Source organism: Clarias gariepinus, chromosome 23 (assembly GCF_024256425.1).
Source record: "Clarias gariepinus isolate MV-2021 ecotype Netherlands chromosome 23, CGAR_prim_01v2, whole genome shotgun sequence".
Classification (NCBI taxonomy): domain Eukaryota; kingdom Metazoa; phylum Chordata; class Actinopteri; order Siluriformes; family Clariidae; genus Clarias; species Clarias gariepinus.
Window position 1 is genome coordinate 23,021,702 of NC_071122.1, and position 27,498 is coordinate 23,049,199.

At 42.2% G+C, this 27,498-nt stretch overlaps 1 protein-coding gene across 1 annotated transcript in view; it reads right to left on the reverse strand.

The window, feature by feature from the left end:
- dnah1 (dynein, axonemal, heavy chain 1) overlaps positions 1-27,498 on the reverse strand; it is a 44,569-nt gene that overhangs the window by 2,529 nt on the left and 14,542 nt on the right. The window contains exons 25-75 of the mRNA XM_053483481.1: positions 27,093-27,233; positions 25,947-26,110; positions 25,659-25,772; positions 25,382-25,570; positions 25,186-25,291; positions 24,978-25,091; positions 24,746-24,895; positions 24,564-24,650; positions 23,530-23,716; positions 23,347-23,438; positions 23,058-23,212; positions 22,770-22,947; positions 22,462-22,656; positions 21,276-21,395; positions 20,992-21,150; positions 20,628-20,729; positions 20,383-20,523; positions 19,339-19,499; positions 19,065-19,222; positions 18,787-18,960; positions 18,466-18,644; positions 18,067-18,297; positions 17,304-17,500; positions 16,149-16,284; positions 15,813-16,021; positions 14,978-15,149; positions 14,678-14,869; positions 14,448-14,558; positions 14,169-14,354; positions 13,879-14,070; positions 12,922-13,089; positions 12,592-12,783; positions 12,171-12,302; positions 11,898-12,023; positions 11,638-11,757; positions 11,353-11,502; positions 10,988-11,148; positions 9,810-10,035; positions 9,273-9,468; positions 8,024-8,175; positions 7,668-7,864; positions 7,418-7,562; positions 6,313-6,471; positions 4,612-4,743; positions 4,231-4,401; positions 3,958-4,137; positions 3,625-3,801; positions 2,107-2,277; positions 1,887-2,017; positions 1,206-1,350; positions 518-724 (exon numbers count right to left, since the gene is read on the reverse strand). Coding sequence (XP_053339456.1) covers positions 518-724; positions 1,206-1,350; positions 1,887-2,017; positions 2,107-2,277; positions 3,625-3,801; positions 3,958-4,137; positions 4,231-4,401; positions 4,612-4,743; positions 6,313-6,471; positions 7,418-7,562; positions 7,668-7,864; positions 8,024-8,175; positions 9,273-9,468; positions 9,810-10,035; positions 10,988-11,148; positions 11,353-11,502; positions 11,638-11,757; positions 11,898-12,023; positions 12,171-12,302; positions 12,592-12,783; positions 12,922-13,089; positions 13,879-14,070; positions 14,169-14,354; positions 14,448-14,558; positions 14,678-14,869; positions 14,978-15,149; positions 15,813-16,021; positions 16,149-16,284; positions 17,304-17,500; positions 18,067-18,297; positions 18,466-18,644; positions 18,787-18,960; positions 19,065-19,222; positions 19,339-19,499; positions 20,383-20,523; positions 20,628-20,729; positions 20,992-21,150; positions 21,276-21,395; positions 22,462-22,656; positions 22,770-22,947; positions 23,058-23,212; positions 23,347-23,438; positions 23,530-23,716; positions 24,564-24,650; positions 24,746-24,895; positions 24,978-25,091; positions 25,186-25,291; positions 25,382-25,570; positions 25,659-25,772; positions 25,947-26,110; positions 27,093-27,233 — 8,130 coding nt within the window. The remainder of the gene's footprint in view (positions 1-517; positions 725-1,205; positions 1,351-1,886; positions 2,018-2,106; positions 2,278-3,624; positions 3,802-3,957; positions 4,138-4,230; positions 4,402-4,611; positions 4,744-6,312; positions 6,472-7,417; positions 7,563-7,667; positions 7,865-8,023; positions 8,176-9,272; positions 9,469-9,809; positions 10,036-10,987; positions 11,149-11,352; positions 11,503-11,637; positions 11,758-11,897; positions 12,024-12,170; positions 12,303-12,591; positions 12,784-12,921; positions 13,090-13,878; positions 14,071-14,168; positions 14,355-14,447; positions 14,559-14,677; positions 14,870-14,977; positions 15,150-15,812; positions 16,022-16,148; positions 16,285-17,303; positions 17,501-18,066; positions 18,298-18,465; positions 18,645-18,786; positions 18,961-19,064; positions 19,223-19,338; positions 19,500-20,382; positions 20,524-20,627; positions 20,730-20,991; positions 21,151-21,275; positions 21,396-22,461; positions 22,657-22,769; positions 22,948-23,057; positions 23,213-23,346; positions 23,439-23,529; positions 23,717-24,563; positions 24,651-24,745; positions 24,896-24,977; positions 25,092-25,185; positions 25,292-25,381; positions 25,571-25,658; positions 25,773-25,946; positions 26,111-27,092; positions 27,234-27,498) is intronic.

Here is a 27,498-nt window from a genome sequence, read left to right on the forward strand (position 1 = left end):
AACCATGTCAAATTCATGTTGCAGTATCTTAACAATTTGATTTATGTCTTTTCATTTGAATCTAAATTGGCCAAGTTTCGTTTGAATGACAGTTAAGATCGTTGAAAGATTTAAATAAAAAATTAAAAGTTATGGACACTATGGACATAAAAGGATGAAATTGTATTTAGCAAATGTGTTTCTTTTTATTTGATTAAAAAATAAATGTGTATGCATATTTACAAAAAACCAAAGCATGGATCAGGAGATAAGAAGCATCAAGTTTTATGAAAAATGGAATGGCGTTTTGTGATCCTATTCATTTCTTTATAGCACCGAAACCATATTTTGGCCATGTACAAATTTAAAGCCAACCTTTAAGCAGCTTTTTTTCTTTGAAAAACAAAATGATTAACTTAGTATTGCGCTGTAAAAAAGAAGAGTGGAAGCATGGAAACATTTTTCACCAAAATGTTCCATCGTAAATACACATATGTTTTTTAGCATTGATTTAAGGGGGTGTAGGATCGCTGTGAACCTTGAAGCTGAAGCTGATGCTGTCGATGGAGAGGCCAGAGCGGCGGGCGTAGTTCTGCAGCGTCCCCGTCAGGAAGGCTTGTGGGAAGAAGAAGCCGCTGATCCAGAAGACGGGCGGGATCCCGATGGAGATCCAGCGATTCAAGAAAGTGATGCGCTGGAGCAGGTCGGCTACCCAGGAGCCCATCGGCTTTAGAGACGGGTACGCCTACGGGAGAGATCACACACACACACACACACACACAAAACTATGATTTTAGTGTATATCAGGAGTGCCTTGTAAAAGTATACACACCCCCGTGAACTTTTCCACATATTGTCACATTATAACCACAAACGTAAATGTATTTAATTGGGATTTTATGAGACCCTAATTGTGAAGGGCATAAACGCAGATGATACAACAAATGTTGGAAACCTTAAAAAGGTAAAACTCATGTCTTAAATAATAAATGTTTCATAATTTTTGTGCCCGAGGGAGTCGGAATCAGAATCTGGTTTTATTCGCCAAGTATGTTGACACTCACAAGAAATTTGATTCCAGCTGTTTGTGGCTCTCAAAGTACAGACCAACATAAAACACTGTACATTTGTTATAGACAAGACACTTTACACAGTGAGTACAGAAGCGAGATAAAAAAAAGGGAGACAAGACAGAGGGAGAAGGGGTGAGGAGGACAGATTCTCACCTTGGCCTGCCACATTTCTGGAACGGTGTTGATGAACAGACTGTTGGCCATGAGCTCGAGCTCGGATGACATCACCACTAAACCTTTCAGCGCCTTCACCAAATCATTCAGACTCCATGAGATCACTGCTAACAACTTGTTATATCTGATACAAAGCGAAAGAGAGTGAGAGAGAGAGAGAAAGAGAGAGAGAGAAAACGAGAGCAATCATGGTGCCAAAAAATATGTGCAATCTCAGGAATGAAAAATATTGAGAAAAATCATTAACACATTATATGTGAAATAAAGCGATCGTGAATGGGATTTAATCTCTGCATCGAGGGTGAGAGAAAGAAAAAGGGAGAGATTACAGCTAATGCCGGCTTTACAGATAAACATATCTGAGAAGAAAAAAAACTGAAGAAAATGAATAACAAACTAAGAAAATATTCTTACCGCAATTTTTTTTGAGGGTTTAAATAATAAATTGGTGCAATTGTTTTATAAAAATACATATAGTATTTAATATCAATATAATAATATCATATATTTAATATATTTATATTATATTTAATTAATATATATTTTTACATAAATACATAATATAATATAATTAATATCAATATTAATAATAGAATCTATAATACATTTTTAGCTATAACCTATATGTGTGTATGATATGTGTATGATGTGTGTATGCACCTTATAACCTCCTGTATCAGTACAGTGTTCATAGACTCCTCATACATCACCGGGTACTTGATAACAACTTCCTGTATGTCGATGGGGTTGGGAATCTTCTGCAAAATCCCTGTCACAATCTCCTCGACGATCTGCCGGTGAGAAAGAGTTTCACATGTGTGTACATATACATATATACTAGGAGTACCGAACCCTTTAGCTATGGAGTTAATTAAATGACCTCCTCTCTGGCTTTGCCCCCGCTGGAGGTGGCTCTGGGCTGCAGCTGGAGTACAGCACCCAGAAGGGCGAAAGTCTCATTCTGAGCAAAGCTGATGTTGGCGTTGTCATGCAGGCCGAAGATCTCTGGCGTGTCGTTGATCGGCAGGCCGCGGATGTACGATAGGTAGCCCTGCGAATAATGCATTCCAAATCTCAGGTCATGTACGGTATGTATACACAGTACACACAGTACCGTGTGAAAGCCTTAGACAGATGCAATGAAATGCTATAGAGCAAGGACGCCTTGAAAAAGAAAACTATAAAGTCCAAAAAAACGATAAAGTCAGTATTTGGCATGGAGACGCTTTAAGGAGCCTTTAGTCGCAGGTGTAATTTGTCCAGCTTTATTAGGAAATTAGTTTCCTACTGTAAGACTCCTGCAAAAACCACACACTTCTGACGACCATGACTGTCGCAGCTGCTTCTTTTTGCATGCAATATCTGTCAGCTTCTTTAGTTTTGTGTGTGTTAAAACTGGTTGCTTCTATAATGTCCATTTCCATCCATGCAGGAACGTCTGTAGTCCAAATAGGGACTGTGGAGACCAATGGTGATTACTGTACCATTGTATTTATTCACATTTCACAACTGTGGTGGACAAGTATTTGGGAACTATTAGCCTAATTTTTTCCTGGCCTTTGGGAGGGAAACCATGGTACCCAGAGGAAACCCACTAAGCACAGGGGAGAACATGTAGCGGACACAGACCCCGAGGTGAGAATCGAACCCCGACGCTGGAGATGAGCGTGCTAACCCCTACCCCTTCTGTAACATTGTGGTGAAATACTGATGCATGAAAATCTGAAATTTTGTACTGACTCAATAATACAGACATAAAGTTTGTACAGGGTGGCAATGACCGCTTTTTTATACTGTATTAAATCTGTAAGAAGGAGAAGATTCCATTTAAAGATTTCTTGCTGCCATTTCGACAGCTAGTTACGACATCCATTTAATTATGCCGCGCAGCTCTCACAACTCGATCGAAGTAGGATGTTCACTGCGGCAGGAAATCACACTTAGCTGTTGAGACTTCAAGAGAACCTCTTTTTTTCCCTTCAGTAATGTTTGTTAAACTGGGTCCTTAGCCAAAGTGAGCAAGGCAAGATTAGAAAGGCATGATTTTTTTTTTCATGTTGTTTCTGCCTTAGTGGTGTACATTCTTTTCCCTAGTATTCAGCCAGAATGAGATGAGACGAGTTTTACATGACATCAGTGGCACTTAATCCAAAAAAACGTTTTTTATAGTGAATACGTCCTGCAAATACTGTATTTAACCACGGTAGATGGTAGATAGAGTGGATATAGATAATAATAGAGGGTGGAAACTGTTTTTGCTGAAACCAACAATTTCTTAATAATAACAGTTTTGCTCAGTAACAGTTCAGTGCATAGACTTGCTATGCTGTGTGTGTGTGTGTGTGTGTGTGTGTGTGTGTGCTGCACATCTGGTAAATGACTAGACGTTAAAGTAAACCTTGATGTCCAGCTCTGTGTTGATCTGGCGGTACTCTCCTGAGGGCGAGTAGGAGTACTCAGGGGTCAGCACGACGGGACAGTAGAAGTCCTCCAACACGTTCATGATGCAGCGGCGATCCCAGTCGTCTGTCACACGGCCGCCGTAGTTTATCTCACCTGCCGTGTACTTCAGAACCTAGACGTAGAGAGAGAGAGACAGAGAGAGAGAAGAACGTTAATAATACAGAATAAGGTTATGACTGAGTTTCCTGTCCAGTTATGGAGCAAGTTCAGGTATGATGCTTTTTGGAACAGGATGCATCGGTGAGAATGTGTGTGTGTGTGTGTGTGCCTTGTAAGGAATGTCCTGGTATTCATCAAGGAACATTTTGAGCTGGCTGATGCAGATGCGCAGGTCTCCGTCTGTGAACTCGTACGGAATGTTGAAACCCAGTGGACCGAATTTCCTCCGCTCGATGACGTTTCCGTGGAACAGACAGAGAGACAGCAGCAGGCACTTGAACGTAGCCATCTGAAAAGTAAGGTTTAGATTTATAATAAGACGACGTTGACGATTTAGATTATTTAGATTGAAATGCATTTATGTGTGTGTGTGTGTTTGCACCTTATTGCAGGATTTAAGGAAGTCATCATTCAGACTCAGGTAGGTCCTCTGTAGGTTGGCCTTGATGCCTCGCGGAGGCTCGATGGTCATCTTAGAACCGTTCTGGAGAATGGAGACCGGGAATTTGTTGCTGGGCAAACTAGTGAGCCACAGGCGGAAGTCCCGGTGGACCTGACACACACACACACACACACACAAACACGCGCAGAGTGGTCGCTTTTAGCGTTTAGTGCTTCAATTAAACAACTGTCCAGTTACCTAAGATAATTAGAACTAATAAACTAATTGATACACATTTAGTATTGTCTCTCCGTGAATAATGGATATCCACACGTGAAGTGTGTACTGTATTTGTGCACACGTGTGTTAGGAGTAACTAACCTTGTCGGGGTTGATGTTCTCAATGAGTCGCTCCAGACTGGGCATCCAGCTGGGTGCCAGGTGGCAATTCTGGAAGAATACCCACTGCCCCTTGTCCATCGCATTGTGCATCATCTTTTCAGCCCAGGGGCCCTAACACAAACACACACGCACACACATATACATAAATTTAACCACAAATTCAACATACTCCTAGACAGATGCAGTCTCAGAGAGAACATTAACACAGCCTCTGAAACACTCAGCCAACATTACCATCAGATCTAAACACACATTCAAGGTTCAACAACATAATTCAGCACAAAACATCTGCAATCTGTCATCGCGTTTGATCTTCCTCTACCAGGGATGAATAATTAGACCCTTTCTGAGAAATTCCATACGGAAAAAGGCAAGGCCAAGAATGCTGGAGCTGGGAAGAACTTACAAATTTGCAGATTTAAAAAAAACACAATGTCAGGCCGCTGAAGTTAATTCAGGAAAGAATGCTGTCTAGACAAAACAATCACAAACAGAACAAAAAGCAGTCATGCACACAGCCAAAACAGTCTAAAAAATTGGAATTGGAAACATCCTGAGAGCAGCAAAAGAGGAGAAAAACGCAGGAAGAAAAGGAATATTACAGAAATGTTCAAATATTTGGCCTCATTCTTTCTCTTATCCTGTCTAAAGCCCATGCCAGGGGACTTAGGGCACCAGGCGGGGTACGCCCAGGACGAGGTGCCAGGACACACAAGCACACACTCACTCAGACACAAAGTCACACACACTGCCAGTTATCCCGCTCTGCATATCTTTAGACTGTGGGAGGAAACCGGAGAACTCGGAGGAAACCTGAGGCAGGTGGGGTTCATTCAAATAACCCAATAAAGCAATACTAATATCATGTTTGTGAAATTTATGAATTACAGTACATATACCCACCCTCCCACTGCAAAAATATTTTATGTTGTATTGAGGAATACTGTACTTCTCCAGGCTTCCTGCAGGACGTCTCTCATTTCTAGTCCTAGTCTAGTACCTGAGCAGTTTCAGATACATTTTTTCGTGTTTGTTTGTTGAGGCACATAGTAACCTATGAATCATGTATGCCTAAAAAAAACAACTTGAGGCATGAACCAGTAAGAAACTGGTGCAGATGATGATCAGGCCAGTGATTAGTATACCGGTGATGCTGAATACTCTGGGGTCAGAACAGACGAGATTGGAAATGGGGTTGCTGCTGAGGTTGGTACATCAACATCCATTTTTTAAAATTGTATCTTTAGGCACTTTTTCAGCTTGCCGCAGTAAAAAAAAATGTTCCCATGGGTGTGGGTGTGACCTCAGGCCACTTTTCTTTCATTAGGAGACCTTCACTAGGAACTGAATGCACCAGTCATTGTTAGGAATGTAACAGCTCTATAGTAAGTGACCTACATGCCGGCAACTGATAGCAGTGCTGAGTACAGAGCCGTTATAGGCAACACAGTGGAGAGAAATGCCTTCCTATGTCACTGCTTTGTAAAAAAAGAAAAGCTAGGGTGAAAAGAAATCCCAGTCAAAACTTTCTTTCTTTCTTATAGCCTTATTAAGGTCATTTGCATAATCTAACATATAGCTGGACAGATCTTCATTTACACTACAAACTAAAATCTGGATCTCTGTCACAGTACAGGATACCTGAAGAATCATAGTGTTTCATTTTTTTGTTGTTCTAACCTGGCCCTGGCCTAGAGAGATGGCGCTCATTTTCTTGGAGAACTTCATGACTTCGGCAAACTTGTACAGGTCAGCTGCAGGGTCGGTACCGGGGGACAGCACAAAGATAAGCGGAGTGGAGGGAGATGATTCCTTAAAGACCGCAGACAGGTCGGAAGTCTATGAGAGACAGATAAGAAGACACAAGTTATAATGTATATACTGTAGAAATCAACATTTACATTTAGGCATTTGACAGACGCTCTTATCCAGAGCGACTTACAAAAAGTGCTTTGTACTGTAGGTTCCATCGTTGGATAGATACTTACATTGGGTTAATAGGTTACTAACTAGAACCATCAGTCAAACACTGAAAAGTCTTAAATCATATCCCTAATTTAGGCGACTGGCCAAGATATCTCACTCACTTGTCTACCACTTTATCCTGTATACAGGGGGCTTGGAGCCTATCCCAGGAGACGTAGGGCACGAGGCAGGGTATACCCTGGAGAGGGTGCCAATTCATCGGAACACACACACATATACGCACTCACACGGTATGCTACGGGCAATTTGGGGGAAAGCCAGTTAGCCTAATCTGCATGTCTTTGGATTGTGGGAGGAAACCCACACAGGAGGCGGGAATCGAACCCGGGCAGGGATCGGACCCGGACTCTCTAGGTGTGAAGCGACAGCGCTAACCACTAAGCCACTTTGCCGTCTCGCCAAGACATGTTCTTTTTCACCAAAACTATATGTTTAAATGTTCATGTGCTTGTTTTAAAGGACAGTGTTAAACTTTTAAGTAAAATTGCAGAGAAAGTTCTATACTGGTGGTGCATCACTTCCAACATTCTGCTACTAAAGAGATCAAATTGTGCTAATAACATGACATGATGTTATAGCACTCGGCTACATAACACTTTAGTTACAGAGAAAACTCTGGGTGAAACAGACTTTCATCACTTATTACTGTATATACATTATCGTTGTAGCTCTACAGAAGCATATTGTCGAAGCCCAATCAATCTCTGATTACCAAGTGCATTTAAAATAAAAATGTTTTTTTTTTTTTACATTACTAGCAGATAAGAGGTAATTATCAGAAATTATAGATTTGGTTAACCTGAGGCTCGATGAAACGCTGGCCCAGCTTTGCTGACACAAAGTCCTGCAGGGCCTGTGTGAGACAATCTACACGCAGACACCGCAGCACTAACATCCGCTGAAAACTGTCAAGCTTCTTCATCCACTCGGCCGGAAGAGGCTCCCTGGACAATCACACAGAGAACATACTGTACAATATAATGCACAGAAGCATACACATGGGTGAGATGGTCAGGTGTATGTAGGTGTCTGTTTGTGTGAAAGGATACCGATGAGGCTGGCTGCTGTCGAAGATCCTCCTGTAATCAGGCTCGTGTCTGGAGAAGGTTTGTGCCAGGCCTTCGAAGGTGGGCAGAGCATTGAGGGCCATGATATCCTGCCACGCCCGCTCCGATAACCAGGTGGGCGCCGGGTTTGGCAGCTGCTGCTGGCTTGTGCCTCCTGACAACATGTACTGCCACTCCATCTGGACGTTGAAATAGAGGTGAAACATTTCCATACATCAAGTTTGTAACATTTATATAAATTATAGTAAAAGATCAGCACAGGAAAGCAGGAACAAGAGAATTAAGGGGATTGTTCTCTCCTTTTGCACCCCCCCCCCCCCCCCCCCCGCAACCCTCACCATATCGATCTCATTTCTGTTCATCATGATGCGAGCGCACAGCAGGAAGGCGAACATAAGCTTGTGCTTCTCGAACAGACTGCGGCACACGTTGCTGTAGAGGCTGAAGGTGAAATACTCATTGATGTTGTTGATGCGCTGCTCCAGTGAGTCTAAGAAAAGGCAGAGTGACATGTAAAGAGAGAGGAAGGTGATGCCCTACTTTTTTGCAGACGGTACATTTAAGAGCTGCATAATTGATGCTCATGATGCTTTTTGTTTTAATAACTAACTGTGATATTATTACAATCACAATACCAGGGATTTGAATTACGATTTTGTTACAATTCTAAACAAAATGTACACATGATTCGCTTCTACCACACAGGGTACTGTGCTGCCTGCTGTATGAATAGTTTAGACCAAGCTACCTGTATGATTATACATAAATTGTAACCTTTTGCCACTTCATTTATTTATTTATTTTTTCCCTAATTTAGTCGTGTCCAATTCCTCCCCGTCACTAGGGGGCTTCAACATTAAGGCTACTACTACCATTCAGCCGGGAGAACCGGCTGTTAATGTAGGAGCACTAAGTACCTCCTATCCCTCCCCTCTGAGAGAGCTCGGCCAATCAGCTCTCTTTAGACCTCCGGTTGCGAGAGGTTACAGCATCACCCGGAAATCGAACCAGCGATCTCCGACTGATAGAGCGAGCACTTTACCACTGCGCCACTCGGAGGCCCAAAAGTCAATTTTAATATAAAAAACAATTATTCTGGAGTCAGTTAAAAAAATCATGATACGTAACTGAATTGATTTTAATCACGTCACACTGATCAGATACATAAATACACAAAGCTTGTTCTCTAGCTGTGAGTGTTAGTTAGTTGTTTTAGTTCAGCAATGTCTAGACGTCACATCGGTCACAGCTGAGCTTCTCAGTGAGCAGGGACCGGAGATGTTGGATAACTTTAGCCACTTTTAGACGATGTTAAGAGAACATACTGTTTAACGCTCTGATAAATGTTGTGGTACAAAAGCGCCATGGCAAATTGCTAGTCAGGGCGCCTTGTACAAACTAAAGTAAACTGGGGACAAAAGCCAACAAACTGACACTTAAAAAAGCCTATAAGAAACTTTTAATTCATTAATTAAAGCACGAAATATGTACAGATTCAATCTTTCAGTGTTTAAATGACTACTTATAGCACTCTCAGAGATGATGATGATGATGATGATAATTAAAAATGATAATCCTGTTCTCTACCTGCACGCTCTGAGTGAGCAATGCCTGCCATGAAGATGCCCAGGAACCACTCCAGTGAGTACTGATACATGGGGTCTACGTTCGACAGGTCAGACACGCAGAAGAAGAGGATCTGGGTGCGCACGGCTACCGGGACGTACTCCAGACGAGTGGTGTCGATGTCTCGCTCTGTCTCCTCCGCCACCACCACTTTGGCCTGCCACAGTCCAGCACTTATATTAATTGGTTATATATCTTTATTTAACTACAGTCTTTCTTAGTAAAATGGGAATGCAACCTTAGGTTTAGGTAAACTGAATGTGATCGAAGTAAGCTGCAATTTGAAAAGAATAAATGTTCATTTAAATTGAAATAATAAAATTAATAATTAGGTTATGGTCTGGTATTTCGTCCTGTATAACTTTTAGCTTTTCAGTTGAGCTTCGCAACAGTTGCTCAGTTATGCTCAGTTTGCCTGAAAGCTCTGTTTGTGTTGTTTTAAGAGTGTGTGGTTTGAACAGAGAGAGTCTGCGTCTGTCCTGTAGTCTGGTGACAGACCTGTATCTCTTCAGCTTTGATCTTGGAGGCTCCGAGCACGCGTATGAGCTCCTCATCATCGACAGGGTTCCCCTCTGACGAGCTGAGTCTGAGCAGGATCTGGTCCTCGATCTCCTTTAGCTCCTGCTTCATGTGTGCGTTGCTCACAATCAGCTGGTTCTTGGCCTCCTCTAGGTCAGGCCTTTCCTCAGCCACCACCCGACCCAGCAGCTGATCCTGCAAGCCGCTGCAAAGTACACGTCACTTTATTATCAAACTGCAAATACAGATAGGATCATATAACACCATTTTCTCCCCCCCCCGATTTTCCCCCTAATCAGGTTTGACTATCACGTGTTTCCTCCGAACCACGTGACACCAGCCGACCGCATCTTTTCGAACTGCTTGCTCATGCACCATTAGGGGTGGAGTAACACACTCGGAGGAAAGCGCTAGCCGCTCCTTCAGCGTGCGCGAGTTCGCAGATGCCCTCCTCTAGACCTCCGGTCGCGAGAAGTAACAGCATCACCCGGGGACCGAACCAGCGATCGGCCAAGTTTCATTTGAATGACAGTTAAGATTTTTTAAAGATTTGAATTAAAAAAAGTTACGGACTAGCGATCACCGGATGATAGGGCGAGCACTTTACCACTGCGCCACTCAAATCTTCAAATCTTTTAAAAATCTTAACTGTCATTCAGATGAAACTTGGCCAATTTAAATTCACATGAAAAGACGGAAACCTGAAAAAGTGTATTATTCTAAAACGCGAAATTGTTGCATTGAATGAATTTGACATGGTTACGGACACTACAGACATTCTGCTTTTTAAGGTTTTACCAACGTAAGCAAAATTTTTACAGGCCATATCCTTCTAGAATCAATACCTAATACTAGAAATATGAATAATTAGCTTTTTTAATGATTACTGTTTGAAGCTAGACAGTATAACGCTGAAAAATGGCCATTTTTGGGGCACTTATAAAATCATCTCTCCAAAATGGTTGAAGTTAGCAATTTTAGACTTTAAGGGAAGCGAGATCGGTCACTTCCATGTTGCATAAACTTCAGATGTAGCACACACATTTTCAGTATTATATTTATAACATAAAAAGAAATCTGCAGCAATACTGTGTTTTTAAAATAGCTTTTAGTAGACAGCATGGATGCTTTACACACTCTAGTGAACACTGTTGTACCTTGGAGAAAGAGTAAAGTTGATGAGGGTTACTTTAGTGGAGATCTCGGGGGAATAGTGTGGATTGGGTAGCTTAGTGGTGATGTACATCTTGAAGTCGTCGTGGTAGGGAATAACGGTGTCTCCTAACTTGAGTACTGTACTGCCCTGCTGCTTAAACGTCTGAGCACACAAACACACACACACACACACACACACACACAGTGAAAACGTAAACTTGTAAAAAGCATTACATATTATCCTAATCCTTGAGGTGTTGTCTGACTCTCAAGCATTAAATCATAAGCCTGTAATGTACAATATATTTGCCTACAATTGTTTAGTGGTGACTTGTTTGCAAGAGAATAAGCACACGTGTCACTGTACCTGTCGCATCAGAACAGGGTCGAGCGCTGGGTCCAGCTCCTCTCCTACGTTCTCCAGCAGGCAGGGCTTCCCGAACCGAATGGCATTTTCTAAATTGCGCAGGAAGTCCCGGTCGCTGAGCTTCATCACATCCAGTCCGTTGTCACGTTCCTGCAGAAGCAGAGATCAAAACGTCTGAGAAACGTGAAACCATTCAAGCAAGGAAGGAAAAACAAACACGGACACGTACTGCCGACAAGGAGGCTGAGCAATTTGTTTACAGTACTTGTGTTTCGTAGTTCATACCATGGTTTTGATCCACTTGTTGGCCTGACCCTGAGGGTCGATGAACAGAGACCAGCGTTGAGAATACTGAGTGATCACTCCGTTCTCCACAGAGAGGTTGTCTTTTGGCAATCCAGCAATCTACGCACACACAGAAACACAGTGAACAGTTTCTTATTTCTCAGTGAATGGTTTAAGCACAAATGTGGGTCTAATCTTGTCTGAATAGAGATGTTAATTTTTTTTGTGTGTGTGTGTGTGTGTGTGTGTGTGGTTGTTACCTGCCAGGAACGGATCTTCACTTTGTCTCCGAGTGTACCGATGAGGTTGGGCTCGGATGTGTGAGGGACCTTGTAGTCCTTACAGCCGCGCAGCCACTCCTCAAACATTGATGCCCGATACTCGCCCTGGAGAACGTGCACGCACACACACACACATAAATATGAACAAACACTTCTAAATGATAGATTGTACAAAATGCCACATAGTCACATAGACATTGACTTTAGCATGGAACAGGTACATACAGAAACGAGGAACACATGCATGCTTACAGTGAAGGGTCCGAGGTAGGCTACGTATCCCGCAGCCAGTAGCACGTCGCCGGCTACGTTATCCACCAGGTAATCCAGATGTTGCACTGTTTCGCTCCAGCGCACCTTCTCATCAGCAAGGCCACCGACCAGCTACAACACACACACACCGTACACATACAAGTGTTTATGTGGCTTTACAATAATATACACAGGTACAAAAAAATATAATGTGACAGAAATGACTATAAGTTGTGGGGGCGGAGTTAGACAAGGTGATCTGGTTGTTGGGGGCGGAGTTAGACCAGGTGATCTGGTTGTTTACTGACAAGGACAGGTACAAATGATTTGGACCAGGACAATCAGATAGGCGTGTGCTGCTCTAATCATTTGTAGAGACTGTATTGTTTTTTTTTTTAAATACAGATTAGTCCCTGCTCACCTTGCCTGCTCGAACCAGTCTGCATTCGCACAGCCTGCACTTGCTCTCAAGCTCGCCACGTTTGGCCAGACACTCCTGATACGTGGCCTGCAGCGCCGCAATGCCCGCCTCCACTGCCTCAAACTCTTCTTTTGCCTTCTTCAATTTGTTATTACTTACTGCCAGTTCCTCCTGAGCCAAAGCAAGAGATTGCTGCACACACACACACACACACACACACACATACACAAAATAAAGATATAATTAGGGTAGGATATTATAGAATTTACAGATCAGGTTAGAAATGTGTGCAGTACTGAGTTCTGAACTACAGAGGGCAGCACTTCTCACCCTGATGGGCTCCACAGATTTGGACACAAAATGGTACCCGTGCATAGCGCGCACCCACAGGCAGATGGACGTGCAGGCCCTGGACACTTTAGAGATGGAGGCCGGCTGGAACTCCTCGTTGTCTATGTAAGGCTGAAGCAGTTTGATCACAGCATCTGGGATATTGTTCTGTGGAAAGAGTAAAATAAATAAATAAATAAATAAATAATGATAATAATGAATAAATAAATAAATAAATAAATAAATATATACAGGACTAGTCAGATTAACGAAAAGTTATTAGTCTGCATCATATACATGATCATAGGTGGAATTTTGCCTAAGCTATCTTCTCATTACACATATAATATACTATATGCATATCATTAGTTATGCACGGTTATTGACAATCCATGCTCTGTCAATATCTAAGTTAACGCCTTAATGGGGGTAGCTCAGTGGTTAAAGCATTGGACAACTGATCAGAAGGTGTCAGGTTTAAACCCCAGCACCACCAAGTTGCCACTGTTGGGCCCTTGGTCAAGGCCCTTGACCCTCACCTACTCAGATGTAAAATGATCTTTTATTTAAATAAATCTAATTTTAAGCTGTGATTTAGCTGCCTCTCTTGGGAGTGTCAGAGGGTGTGGAGAAAAAAGAAATGAAACGTTTTTCAGATTAAAACGAGTAGGTACAATGTTGAGAAAGAAACTAATCTTGTGATGGATTTAAAGCTGCTTTCACTCTGGGCGTAATGGCTTCGTGTTACGCTCGGGTGCGATTGCGCCTCCCTCCCCACTCTGCCTGGTTCATATACAGAGTTTATCCATCTAGTGCTTCGGTCCATAGTGTGAAAGCACCCTAATTTACCCACATGCAGTACTATACTACACAACTGCTAGATCAAGAAAAGTTTAGAACACAAACTTATACAGTGTTTAATAAAGTCTACTAAGCGTGTGTAGATTTCTGTATGACCCTGTCAAACTTTTGTAGGCTTTCTAAGAATTTTCCAGGGTCCTGCAGAAGTCCTTTTCCAGGCTCCCAGTAATCATCCACCTTGGTCCCCGGCTTTTCTCCAGGTATCTTTTTGGGTTTGATGCCCTTCAGGATGCAGACCGCCTCGATGACCAGTTTCACTCCCTGAGGAGGCCTCTGCATGGCCCTTACCTGGACAGCGCAACACCAACACACACGCTTCAAATAATGACAAAAGAAAAAGATAACACAATTCATCTTTCAGTGTAATTTGTGGTATTGAGCATCACCTCAGTGATGTCGTTCTTGTTGAGAGACTTGAGGCTGGCTAGAGCATCATCCAGTGCAGGCAGAGCTATATCAAGGTTTTGTTGTGCCTCTGCGGCAAATGCGGCTGCTACACTGTTAATCTCAGACGCCTTGGCCTCCTTAGCCTGCACATCCACACGAGTCGTCTCTGCAATCAATGTGTCTTTCTACACACACACAAACAACAGATATATTGACACACCACTGGCAATAAGAAGGCATTTAATGAACTGAATGTATTATTTGATGATGTCACTTGCCTCAATTTTCTCTACGGTGAGGTCTGTCTCTCTAGCTGCCTTTTCCAGCAGAGGCCTCGTTGTTTCCAACTCCTCCTGCATCTTACCCACATCATCAGATGTGCTCAAGAGCTGCAACACACACACACACGCACGCACGCGCGCACGCGCGCACGCACGCACGCACACAGTGGAGTCAGATTCGGAAAAAAACAGATGCAAACACACTTTTTTTTGAAAGCTGACGTCACCTTGTCCAGACCCGCCTTCATGCGCTGACGAGCACCATGCAGTTCCTGCTTCTTCTGTCCAATCAGGGCTGAGAAAATACTGAGCAGCTCCAGGTAGCTCTTGGGTGTGATGTAGTTATAGCGCGAGAGTTCAGCGCGGTATTGGACGCACTTGACAGCCACCATCTGGTGGATCTCCATACACATCTCCGTCTAAAAACAGAAGATGTAGAGTCTGTAGATCTTTTGATGGGTCTATGATTTATGTCCAGCGGTCGTACTGTATGGACGCAGAAACATTTTTTCAAGACTTTTTCTTACCAGGCCTTTCAGGGCTTCAGGACTAGCATCCAGCTCTGGTAGCTCGTTAAGGAAGGACGTGGCGACAGAAAGCAAGGCCTCCTGTGGCCAGGCGCTGAACCAGTCAATAGTACAGCATGTGACGAGGGACGGGAACTGTCTGAGCCTGGCGCGGAAGACTTCACCTATCGGGCTTGTGGAGGGAAAACGGACGGATTTCAGAAATTTCGATTTTATTTATGGAACGTACAGTACCATGCCAGGACCAAACCCAATAAATCTGGCAACCCAATTTTGGCAAAAACAATTTCTGTCTGTCTGTCTATCTGTCAGATGCAAAACTGGAAAGAATTTAATGAAACGTCAGCCAGTTCTTCGGTATTCTTCGGGAGATTGTGTTATGGCAGATTACGTCACAACTTCTAGCGCTTGTTTTGGCTTACATAGTGTTTTTTCTCTAAAGGTGGCCGTGGCTGTATGCGGCACACAAAAAGGCCAATCAACGTGATAGTTTACTGTCTATACACAGATTATGTGGAACACAGAAATAAAAAAAACATTATGCACCTATAAGCCGCCAAAATCCTCATAAAAGAGACATGACACTGCAACTCATGATAGCTTACTCAAAAAAAATGGGATGTACACTATGAAAAATGAATTGTGCACCCATACATTAAATTTAATGTTGAGTAGGATGAAAGTTATAAACCAGATGCTGATCAGCTTATTTTTAGCTTTAACCTTTTAACTAATATATAATTTCTTTAATATACGTTGAGGAAAGTAACTCATCCTAGACTTGCAAATATCGTGAGTGTCTCCATAAAAATGGGTTACAGAATGGTTTATGAACCTCATGCACAGCACGGTGTGGATGTTGCTGCGGACTCTCCTGACGTAGGCGGCCATGAGGTTGGTCTTGGTGGGCTGCATGCCGAGATCCTGCACCACAGGCTTCATGGCAGACATGATCCTTTCCTGCTCGTCTCCGCTGTACAGGTTGGGCACATCGCCCGAGTTCAGGATATTATTAATGTCCTCCAGGAACGACTCGCTCTTAATCTGAAAAGCAGCAGGTAGGATTGCACATGTTTCAGTGTTCTGGATATAACCGAGAAAATGCCATTTGAAATATTTCCAACGTGCCTTCGCTTAGCTTAAAGTAATCATATATTCAGGTTAACTTCACCTGGGTGTCAACAAAAAGGAAGGTGATCTGAACATTCGTGACACCGGCCTTTATCATAATGTTCTTAATATCCTCCTTCCACTCGGGCACACCGTAGTTCTTCGACAGCTCGATCTGGAAGCACTCGTACTCACATCTTGGAACACACAACAACGACGATCACAGAATGGAGTGCAACAAACAACATGACACCTAAACACATGACACCTAAAACGATGGGTTTTAAAGCAGAAATTCATGAAGCTATGTAAAACTCCATGGAAAATACATCAATAAAAAAAAACTTCAATATGGACACTGGAAAATCTTATCCTGACTTGTATTTATGCAAATATTTAATAGCTAAGGTTACTAACTTTAATAACCGTTGTGGACCGTTTGGTTCTGACTCATTTATTTTCCAAGCACAGTTTATTAGAAGTATTTCACGCGTCTTTCTTTTCCATGTGGGCGTTATAGTAGCGCATGCTAATTTGCAGTGTATCCGCGCTTACATGTGGCACAAAAGCGATGAGGAAACTCATGACAGTGTACATCAGCACTTTAACCTTTAATGCCCAACATGTGTAACCACATTATTACTGTAGATCCTCCGCGGTATAACAAGAACTGCTTTATATTATCTGTGACCAGTAATAATGTTAATTGGCTTAATTCTCCCATACACGACTTCTTTGTACTTGCCATAATGATTGCTTGCGGGATCCTGCACATGGACTCAGTGCTTAAATACGGAGCTATAATGACTTTTTAATGACTGCGTGTGTATCCAGAATGCTCCTGCTTTGAAAATTTTCCATGTTTGAAGTACTTTTTGTGCAGAAGTAGTAACCCTCTGCATGTGTGTTTTAACCCTAAATTATTAAATGCATTACAGCTTTACAGATTTGTATGAGTATGGAATGCAATCGCCCTAAGTCTCAGTTCTGAGAAAATCCTGGAGTGTACATTTGCTCCCAAACTATGTACAATAGATCTGAATACTGGAGCTGGGATTATAAATTATTGCTCTTTAACCTTTTTTAAAGGTGCGTGCGATTCTTTTTGGGTTGAATTAAACAACCATTGAAGTGCACAAAGGCCTAAAAACATTAAGTTCGTATTATGTTACCCCATACAGACTGTGTTGTATCTCTACTCAGTGTAGTCTCTTACAAGTGTGAGGCGAGTTTGGTGAGGGACTGGCGCCCGCTGCCACCCAATCCGAGCAGAAGTGCGTTTCCGAGCGGCTGGCGCACGATGCGGGCTATACGGCACACGTGCTGGATGGCGTCCATGAAGAGAACTAGCTTCATCTTAGCCGTGTTGATCTGGTTGTAGTCGTCCATGTACTCCTCCATTACCCGAGCCAGCTGTAGGAAAAAGGACAGAAATGTCACCTATAGAAATAAAAGAAAGGTTTTGTCTACACTGGTCAGATCTCGCTCTTCGTCTTTCATACATTGGAGGACAAAAATTAGTGTCAGAAGAATCATATGGGCGCGTGAAATACCCGAACTGAGAGCCCAGTGTTATGCGCTCAAATCAAAATGTTGAGTAAAAGCAATCTTACGAACAGATTTAATAATCTATTTTACAATAACCTAGTAATGCGCTACTTGCTCAACGTAAACAAACACCTGCACCAAAAGTTATTAATTAGAAAACCTGAACTGAATATTTTTACGGGAATTAGTTCATATTTTCACTGTTAAAATAAAAACGCAGAAGTGGTATAAGTGAATTTTAACACAGTCGTTTTAAGACGAAAACTCCATTTTTATCCGATCTACTTTTTCGATTTCTCATCTGAGCTTTAACTGTTTAACTCTTCTACAAATTCTTTAACCATTAACCATGGATACTTACACTAGTAATTAATAAATAAATGCTGAAACAACATACTTAAAATGAATATATACTGTATATAGTGCCCCACCTTCTCCTTATCGTCAATGAGCTGGTACACTTTGGTATCAGCACCAGGGATCATGAAGTCTCCAAACAGGACCGGCTGGCACGGCACCACCTCCTCGTAGCTGCAGTCGAACTCCTCGATGTGTTTCTGCAGCAGCTGATCGAACCAGTCCCTGTCCTCTTGACTTACCAGTCTGTCCTGGAACACCCGGCAGCTCTCGTGGTACCACAGGCGCAGGAGCTGAACCTTGTCCTGAGATGAGACACACACACAAAAAAAAAACTCTATGCTTTTAAAAAATATATCGATTTCCTGGGTGTTGTGTGCTTTATTAAGATGCAAGATATCCTCTCTTTCAAACGACTTTATATAACATGTGCCTTATCATTTCAGATCCTTCTTAAAACACGCTTTCTCTACCTGGATCTTTCCAGCGTCAGCCATGAGCACACCCTGGAAGACCTTGGACAGGTCACGCATGTTGAAAGTATAGTGTGATTTGGCTGGAGTTGGCAGGAGGCCAGAGGTGATTGTGCAGTACACGTTAATGGTGGCATCCACTAGGGCTGTGTTCAGGGGAATCAGCTCTGGAGCTTTTTCTGCAGAAGAACAGGCATTCAGAAATGCTAGAATCTGAGATACAACATTACACTACAGGACTGATGAAGATCTCAAAGATCAAGTGAAGGTACTGTACACACACACACACACTATAAAATGCTCTAAAAATGTCTTTCTTACCCAACCAGCTGCCTAGGATGGTGGAGAAGATCTTTCTCTTGCTGGAGTCCTCCATCTCGGTGAAGGAGAGGTAGTTGAAGTGTCTTGTGAAGCGTTGTGTGATTGGGTTCCTGCCTCCACCAGGAGGACCCATGGCGCATGCGAAATTGATGTCTACCAACTGCTTAAATGTCCCTGGTAAAAAGAATATATATCGTTTCCTTTTTTAAACAACTGATCTCTATGTACAGTACAAAAACTGGAAGATACTCTAAATTCCTAAGTTACCATCTGCTCACCTATCAGCTTCCGGTCATACCAGCCTGCGTGGTCCATAAACTGGCGCAGGAGCTCGATGGGCGGCTGGGCACCGTATGTCTCCAGCATGGGCATGTTAAGGTCATCGATAAAAAAGACAAAGTTCTTTCCCAATGGAGGACCGAAAACACCTTTCCGCCTGGTACACCACAACCATGATGGTTACAATCATGACATCGTTTCATAGAAAATATTAGCCAACCAATTAGCTAACTATATATCTTTTGCTTTTGCTTAAGATTCAGTGAAGCAGACCTTTTGTCCAGTTTACTGTCGATGTAATCCTGTGTCTGGTTCGCTGAGGTGCGGGCGGAGAACATGAGGAAATGTGTGATGTACTCGGCCGGCATGTTTTTCAGCAGTTTATCGGACACAGTCAGGGTCTTGCCCGTGCCGGTGGGGCCGATACACAGCACCTAAAAAAACAAACAAATATGTTTCATTGCAGGATTTTCACTTGCTTGCAGTCAAAACACAACATTGTTTTTTTTTTACATTATGCATTTAATGCAAATATTATATAATATCTAATAATATATAATTTGCCGAAAAGCTACTTCTGATGTTTACAGTATGTGACATGGAAGTGACCAATCTTGCTCCCTAAAAATATCAAGTTCAGCTGTTTTGGAAAGATTATTTTATACTGTATGTATCCCAAAAATGGTTATTTTTCAGCGGTATATTGTCTCGCTTTAAATAATATTTACTTCACATGGAAATTATTCATATTATTCATGTCATATTATTCTTTATGGGTATTATTACTAAAATTGGTGGAAGCTTCCCGAGGCATGTGACCTGTAAAAACTGTTGGTTTTTGGTAAAAGATTAAAAAGTAAAAAATCTGTAGTGGCTGTAACCATGTCAAATTCATGTTGCAATATCATAACAAGTTTAAAGATTTTTTTTTTTTAAGGTTTATGTCTTTTCATGTAAAATCTAAATTGGCCAAGTTTTATCTATAAGACAATTAAGATCATTGAAAGATTTCCATTTAAAAAAGTTATGAATACTATGGACATAAAAGGGCATATAAGGGTATTTAGCAAATGTGTTTCTTTTTATCTGATAAAAATATAAATATGTATGAATTTTTACAAAAAAAATCGGGAGATCAGGAGATACTGAAAGAAGCTTTAAGTATTATGAAAAATGGTGTTATATGATCCCACCTGAAAAAGTTCACCTAGGTGAGACACTTTTGGCACCATGTTTTAGACATTGGCATGTGCTATGCTAATAAAATACTATCTATCTTTAAGTTTAGATAACACAAATGACTTAAGACCAACATACTGGCTTCTTATTGGACAGAAGCATGTCTAACAGAAAGGACATGCGCACGGTGTCAGCGGTAGGAACGATGATGTCCGCGTAGCTGGTTTCGGGAGTGATGACTATGTTGCTGGCATAATTCATCCAGTTGACCCATTGCACCTTGTAAAACAATAATAATAAAAGATAAACTATTTAGTGAATAATTTTATAAACTGCACTTACAGTACATTAACACCCCGGGACAACGAAAAAATTATATATACCTTCTTTTTGACCTCTTCCTCATCTTCTTGTCGTAGAGTGATGCCTGCGTCGTCCAGGCGATAATCATACACCAGTCCCTCTTCTGGGAAGCACAACTGAATCTACGAAATAAATAAACACGCTGAATGTTTAAACAGCTGCCATCCACTGAGAGCTGATATTTATTTAATACATTTGCCTGATAAATCTAATTTCATACGTAATGACATAATCAGACAAAAATCTAGTTTTTCTTATTATAAAATTATTAAAACATTTTGTTTTACACTTTGCACTGAATGTGCAATAGCGCAAATCACAAATGTACTGTACTTCTCGAGGTTTGGGGTTCTTTTAAGCGTTAATATGGGAAGAAATTGTTACTTTTTCTTTCGCCATTTTGTCTCTTAGCCAGACACTAAAGCGTTGGCGACTAGCAGCATCTCCGGTGGCTCCCACGCTCCATATCAGAGAGAAAACAAACCACGGCTCAATCAGCTCGTTCACACGGTCAAGCTTCTCCTGAGGAATAGGTTTCTGTCCCTACAAATACAGAGAGAGAGAGAGAGAGAGAGAGAGAGAGCAATCTGTAAAGAATGTTCATGTATACTGTAATAAAAATCAAAATGCTCTTACTCTTCAAAAAAAGATTTAGCAATTCAATTTACTTCTCGGGCGACAAAGGGCCGGAAGAAGCAGTCCAGCAGTTTGAGTAAAGAGCAGGTCAGGTTGCTGTCCATCGAAGTGATCACTTCAGTCACTGACTTCCTCACAAACATTACAGAATCCTGTGCACAAATACACATATCAGAGCTTTTCTCTCACTGTATGGATTTCTAAAAGTCCACAAACCATGACTAAAGATTTCAGAATGAAACAAATATTAATTTTCACAAAGTCTGCTGCTTCAGTGTTTTTAGATCTTTGTGTCAGATGTTACTCTGGTATACTGAAGTATATTTACAAGCATTTCATGAGTGTCAAATACTTTTATTGACAATTACATTACGTTTATCCAAAAGGCAGCCCATTTGTACATAATCAATGCTTGATTATGCAAGAGTTTGTCAGAATTTGTGGGATTTTGTTTGTCCACCTGCCTCTTGAGGATGTACCACAAGTCCTTAATGGGATTAAGGTCTGAGGAGTTTTCTGGCAATGGACCCAAAATGCCCCTTAGTTATCACTTTTGTCTTATGGCGGGGATCTCCTTCATGCTAAAAAGGCATTGTTTATCACCAAACTGTTCTTGAATGGTTGGGAGAATTGCTTTCGTACAATGTTTTGTACCATTATTTTTTCACGACTGTGTTCTTAGACATAATTGTGAGTGAACCCACTGCCCTGGCCGAGAAGCGACCTCACGCTTGAATAGTCTCAGGATGCTTAACACTGCAACTAATGTAGTGACTCTTTGCATAAATTTTATGTAATTGTCAATAAAAACCTTTCACCCTCACAAAATGCTTGTAATTATACAGTATAACATAGTAATATTTGACAAAAAGATATAAAAACACTAAAGCAGCATTTGGTCTTTCAGCTTCTCCCGGCAAGGGGTCCACACAGGGGACCAACCGGTCCGCAAACAAGCTTGGCACAGGTTTTATGCCGGATGCCCTTCCTGATACAGCCCTCCCATTTTGTCTGGGCTTGGGACTGGCATTGTAATCAGGGGCTGGAATTTGTGCACTGGCAGGGAATCAAACCCGAGCTTTCCGCATGACAGGCGAGAAACCCACCACTGAGCCACCAGTGGCCTTCTAAACACACTCAAGCGGCAAATTAATATTTGTGTCATTCTCAAAACTTTTTTCCTGTAGTGGTTTGATCTCTAAGTTAAAAAAGACTGACCTCCAGGAATCGTGTGAACAGAGAATTAAGTTGCTCAGTATGTGGCTGCAGAAGTGCAGGGATCGTTTTTAACCAACATTCAGTGAATGGAGTGAGTCCCAAAATACTGGGTTCCAAATACACCATACCACAGCGCGACACTGTGGCCGGGGAAGCCACGGCCAGATCCTGCACCTCGAACATTAGAGTCATCACCTGGACACAAGGAAAGGACATGATGATAAAGATTCCGACAATAAAGGAACATTACTGACGATACATGACCAAAAGAAAAAAGAGACCATAAAGAGATGTGAACCGGAACTCACGTCTGTAAGTTTGATAATCTCCCCCGAGCTTAAACACAGCTTCTTATTGTCATCTAACACGGTGTTCATGTTCTCGATCCAAACCGCGTCCACCGGTCCGTCAAACATGTACCACTTCTTCTCCTCGTCCATCGCAGAAGCTCCGGTGCGGATCAGGGATGACAGGATGCCATCCGTCCTGAGCGTAACAGAAGAAATTTAAATGAGAATTAAAATGTTACATTTACATTATTCCTGGTTAATGTGCAGTAATAAGCAGGAAGATCAGGATGTCCGTTGGATACTCACCACTCGTGTGTGAGCAGGTCGAACTCTCCGTACAGCTGCCCCATGGTGATGGACTTAGGGTTTAGGACATAGGTCTGAACAGGCTGGTACACTCCACCACTGACAGATGGCTGACCCTGAAGAGCCGTGATGGCCGTCCCCAGCACCTCGTAGCACTGACGGATGCGAACAAAATGCACGATGCTATAAGGTTTGGTAGCTTACTAGTGGATGTAGAAGGGATTAAAACAGATTTCTTGCTGACCAGTAAGATTGGTGACAAAGTAACAGTTGAAGTAACTGGAATCACCTTAGTTTTTCCTGAGCCGGCTGGTCCAACCAACATCAGGCCGTGCCTCACCACAGTGGTCTCATACAACTGAATAACTTTTGTGATATAACCTGCAAATTAAAAATAAAACACAAATGAAAAGGAGCATCCAGAATTAGATTTGCTCGGTCAGCAATTTCTTACAGGATCTTAAACTCTCACCGTCCACATCTTTCAGGCCCTTGCTCTTGCAGACGTTACGGATGGACTCATCCAGCACGCCGTAGTCGATGGCTTCCTTGCGGATCTTCGGGAAGAGGTCAGACACGATGCCGTTGAAGAGTTTGAGGTCATCCTGCAAGAACTTGGGCACATTGACGTCTCTGATGGCGCGTAAACAGATCAGCTCCTACAGAAGCACACAAAAGTTACTATGTAGCCTAATGTCTGACTTTATTAGATAGATGAAAATAAAGAGACTTATATGGTGAAGAGGATGTGCATATGGCCAAAGCATGGTATTGTTGCAAGGTACTGTACAAGTGTCTCATCTAGGTAAAAAAGGAAAATTTCGGATAAGATCATTGTGGTGTCTATAGTTCCTCGCTAGATCGCTGACCGCTTTGGCAGGTTTGTGAAGGGACGGGGCCGCGGGAATGGGCACCGGCTGGTAACAATCAAGGTTGAAGAGGCCGGTTCGGCTGACCACAAAGGAGAGCCGACTAAGAAAACTCACAGGAGCCCCTGCCCACATGAACCCACTCTGCCACTCTTGCCCGCTGCCACCGTTCACCAGCTTGTGCCCGCATGCCAAACAATTTTTACAGGTCATATGCTTCGGGAAGTTTCCAGCAATTTTAGAATGAATAGTTATAAAAAATATGAATAATTCGCATTTTAAATGATTATTGTTTAAAGCGAGACAATATAACGCTGAAAATTTTTCATTTTAGGGGCAAATAAACAAATTTTTTGAGGAGCAGAATTTGTCACTTTTATGTTGCATAAACTTCAAGAAGTAGCTTCTTTGGCATTTACACATTTTCAGTATTACATGTTTAGCATTGAAAAAAATATCAGCACAAATACTGTGTTGTGGCCGATAATTGCTTCTTAGCCATAAATTAGTAATATAAATCACAGTCATAAACTGACTGAGCAGTAACATGCCTGGAGATTTTTTTTTAAATTGCATGTTTTATGGAACGTTTTATAAGCAGATGTACAGTACGTGTGCAATCAATCAATCATTTCACCTCATCCATTTCAGGGTTCTCTCTCTTCAGGTTTCCTGCAGCAGAGATCACGGTTTTCACTGCTCTCATGCCAAAGTCATAGTGGTCCTACATAACATAAAGCACAGCATGACACTTAAAGAAGCAATGCATGAGGTTTACTTTGTATTCCTACATGTTACAGTACATATAAAACACGAGACCTGGGAGCTGAGCTGCTCGGAGGACAACTTGAAGGTGCTGGTGATCTTTTTGGAGAGGACTTTAGCATCGCCGAAGCCAAATGAGTAGAGAGAGATCTCAGCGATCATAGCATAGTTTGGGACCATCATGGCAACCGGACGAAACAGAGCCTGAAAGACATTAAATAAAACTGCAGCGTAGCTCATGGCAAGACTTAACTAATTTGGCTTATTATGAGTGGTGGAAGTGTACCTTTAAGTTGTCAGGTAGTTCAGTTCGACCTGCGTAGCCTGGGTTCATGGTGATAAAGACGGCGCAGGAGGGAACAAGCGGGATTTCTGAGCCTTCGAATGTAAACCGCTCCGCCTTAAAAAAGGGACACATCCCACTGGATATTAGAATCCGTTTCCCATGTTATACTCTTATATATTTGCATGCTCGCCTGTGTGTTCTAGCTCACTCTCTGCTGCTGCGCCTTTTGGATGGTGGTAATCTGTTGAGCCACCACGGACAGCACCTCCACATCAATACGGTTGAATTCATCAAAGCACGCCCAAGCTCCAGAACTGGACACACAATACAAGACATGATACTTAAACAATACATTCAGCACCTGTACAGCAGCTTAAAAAGAGGACCAGGTAAGCGTGCCTGACCTGGCCAGACCCTTGAGAAACTTTCCCATGGCGAGGAAATCGAGCTGGTCAGAGCAGTTGAAGACGACGGTCTGGATGGCCAGCGCTTTACCCAGGTCCTTAGTGGTTTCGGTCTTACCGGTACCAGCTGGACCCGCTGGAGCGCCTCCGAACTTTAGGTGCAGAGCACCAGTCAGGGTCAGGTAACACCTGGGTGAGACAAAAAAAGCAGTCCATGTGAGTTCATTCTGAGCTCTGGGTGTAATGAGTGGCTATGGCCTGTTGTGTCTGTAATTACCTGTCGGTCAGGGGTGTTATGACAAGTCGCCCAGAGTTACCAAGATACTCGTAGCCATAGAGAAATTCTGCATTCACCGCCCTGATATAGAGGTCATTTCTGTCCCAGTAATATCTGCCAACACATGACACACACACAATTGCATAATGTTATGCTTTACACGTATAATTGTTCTCCAATTATCGTGATAGAAAAACATAATTTCTACACTAATATAGATTAATAATATAGATTAATATATTTCTACACTGTATTAATTAATATAGATCCTTAGTGTTATCTCCTGACCTGAGCTGGCTGATCCACTCGAAGTCATTAACGCTGGCCACAGATTCATCCACCAGTTTGGCAGCCACGTCTTTAGCGTGTACCTCGATCACGATGAGAGCAGAGAGAACAGCCCTCTGCATTCTAGACAGACGGCCTCTCACCAGCTGCACCAGGTCTCCCAGCTAAGCATTAACACATACTTTTAAACACATAAGCTATCAGCAAACATTAAACAATCCACTTTTGGTTATACACACACACACACACTGATCAGCCATAAAATTGCTGTATGGCCACCCACCTAATATTGAGTAGGTCCCCCTTTGTGGCACCAAAACAGCAATGCACTGTGTGTTATGACACTTTTTATATGGGGATCAGCATTAACCTTTTTATCAATTAGAAAAAGCTACAGAACAGTAGCTCTTATATTGGATCAGAGTACATGGACCAGCCTTACATGTGCCCATGTGCATCATTGAGCCTTGGCCGCCCATGACCCTCGCACCACTTTTGGTCGGTTTTCAACATTTCAGGGAGAGCTGCAGTTTTGGAGTTGCTCTGATCAAGTCCTCCAGCCATTGCCATTTGGCCCTTTTCAAAGTCATTCAAATCCTTACATTGGCCCATTCTTTCTGTTTCCAACACATCAACTTTAGGAACAAGATGTTCACTTGCTGCCTAATATACCCACTTCCGTCCAAAATATTGTATCTGTAGCTACTGTGAGAAGAGACAAACTGTGACGGCTAAATGACTGGATCAGAGCAACTCCAAAACTGTAGCTCTTGCGGGATGTTCCCAGGCTGCAGTGGTCAGGACATAGTAAAAGTGGTCCAAGGAATGAAAACTGGTGAAAAATGGTGAACTGGTGACAGGGGAATGGGTGGCCAAGGCTCACTGATGCACTGATAGAGGGTGAAGCCTGCCTCAAGGTACGAACTGTTGTAGCTCCTAATTTCTAAAAAAGGTAATGCTGGTTTTCTTAGAATGGTGTCAGAACACACAGATTATATCCGTTTTGGTGGCAAAAGGGGGACCTACTCAATAATAAGCAGGTGGTCATCATGTTATTTTTGATCGGTATATAGACTACATAAACTTTGATTTTTCTCACATGCACTAGACTAAATTAGCATTGGATTCTTATCATCATCATCTTACTTGTTTCTGGAGCTGTGGGTACAAGCGATCGGCGAGGTCTCCATTCTCTAGGGACTCTGAAACCTCCAGGGTCCAGAAAGTCTGACATCCAGCGATGACCACCTGCCCCGGCCACGATAGCACCCACTTAGTGCGGGGTTCCTACAAAAAGAAACCAAGAGGATTACAATAAGTAAATGGAATAGGGATTTAGATAGAATGCAGCATTCATAAAGAGTCATCGTGACTTTATTTCTGATTTTAAGGTTCAAAAAGAGAATATATATATATTTTTCCCCAGAAAATGATTTGCAATATAATGCTTCACATTATACCATACAACAGTTAACTAGTAAGATACACACTAGTGGGTGTCAAGGTGAAGTTTGTGTGTTTGGATGTGTGTGTGCAATGGCTGATAGGACAA